Genomic DNA, 1,167 nt, shown 5'->3' with positions numbered 1-1,167 from the left:
CAATCATTCATTCCGCGGAGAAGAATTCCTTAATTTAGAGCCTATAGTGCCAAATAGGGCTTCAAGGGATGAGTTTTTTCCTTCTCGTTTAAAAAAATCTCCAACCTTTAGAAGCGGCGATTGAAATCCCCGGTGTTCTCCCGTGGTGTCCTGTGAAGTTTTCCAGAAGCTCAAGTGTTGAGTCGGGGAGCTTCTTCCCTCTTGACCCCGCCACCAACATCCGTTATTCATGACTCGTGTGTTGACGAGTGCACGCAGCCCAGCCCCCCTTGCCGTCGTTCCCTGTTCTGGTCGGAACAACACGCTCGGCTCGTGACACACTCTCGTGGTGACGTCACCTCCGGCCCCTGACGTCAGACAAGATGGCGGCCGTCCCCTCCACAGCTCGCCGGGTCAGGCGATGACGTATGGGATATCTCCCCCACGTCTCCAGACAGCTAGATCGTGATTGGACCAGATTGTCTGCTGGCTTGTTGGTCTGGACTATCTTCCAAACCATTCCTTGGATTATTTCCTAGATTATTCCACGGATTATCCCCCCGACTGCCCCCTGGATTATCCCCGTCACCCTCTCATCCCCTCCGCCTGTGCTATGGAGTAGTTTGTCTCATCGTCTGCAATGTTTCCCGCCGCCTGAGCCCGGCCCAGGGTTCCTGCCATCACCTCAACCGTCACTAGATATTGGATTACCGTCAGCACACATTGGATTACCGTCACCATCCACTGGATTATCTTCACCAGCCACTGGATTACCGTCACTAGACACTGGATCACCGCCAGGATTACCTAGCCCCTGGATTACGCCTTGGATCATCCTTTCCGTGTCGCTGACCTCGGCCCGCCCTCGTGCGGGGTCACCGGGGGCAGGTGAGCTGCCCGGGCCAGGGAAGTCCCCCCGCCCGCCGCCCCCGTCGGCCCGGTGCAGGCTGGCAAGTGTCCGGCCCCCATGGCTTGCCACCCCCATCATGCTCATCTGGTGGCTCCTGTCACCCCTCCTACACCTGGCCGTGGTCTCTTCCTGTGTCACCGGCGTCCCTAGCAACCGCTCCATGGACTGCAGCAAAGAGGTGAGACCATAGATTTGTAGTACAACCATAGACCGTGCAATATGACGTATGTTCTGTCCACAAACTGCAGCAAAGAGGTGAAACCATAGATTTGTAGTAC

The 1,167-nt window shown here is 56.0% G+C and overlaps 1 protein-coding gene across 1 annotated transcript; it reads left to right on the top strand.

The window, feature by feature from the left end:
* Positions 1 to 6: 6 nt before the first annotated feature.
* LOC106013348 (metalloprotease TIKI1) lies at positions 7 to 1,068 on the top strand (the record flags this gene model as incomplete). The annotated part of the gene is given in 1 exon segment (XM_013088831.2): positions 7 to 1,068. A coding segment is annotated over 1 exon segment (103 nt), but the record flags the coding sequence as incomplete, so codon positions are not given.
* Positions 1,069 to 1,167: the final 99 nt, after the last annotated feature.

This window comes from Aplysia californica, unplaced genomic scaffold, assembly GCF_000002075.1.
Source record: "Aplysia californica isolate F4 #8 unplaced genomic scaffold, AplCal3.0 scaffold00818, whole genome shotgun sequence".
Taxonomy (NCBI): domain Eukaryota; kingdom Metazoa; phylum Mollusca; class Gastropoda; order Aplysiida; family Aplysiidae; genus Aplysia; species Aplysia californica.
The sequence above is the reverse complement of the archived record's forward strand: the minus strand, read 5'-3'. Positions and strand labels throughout refer to the sequence as shown.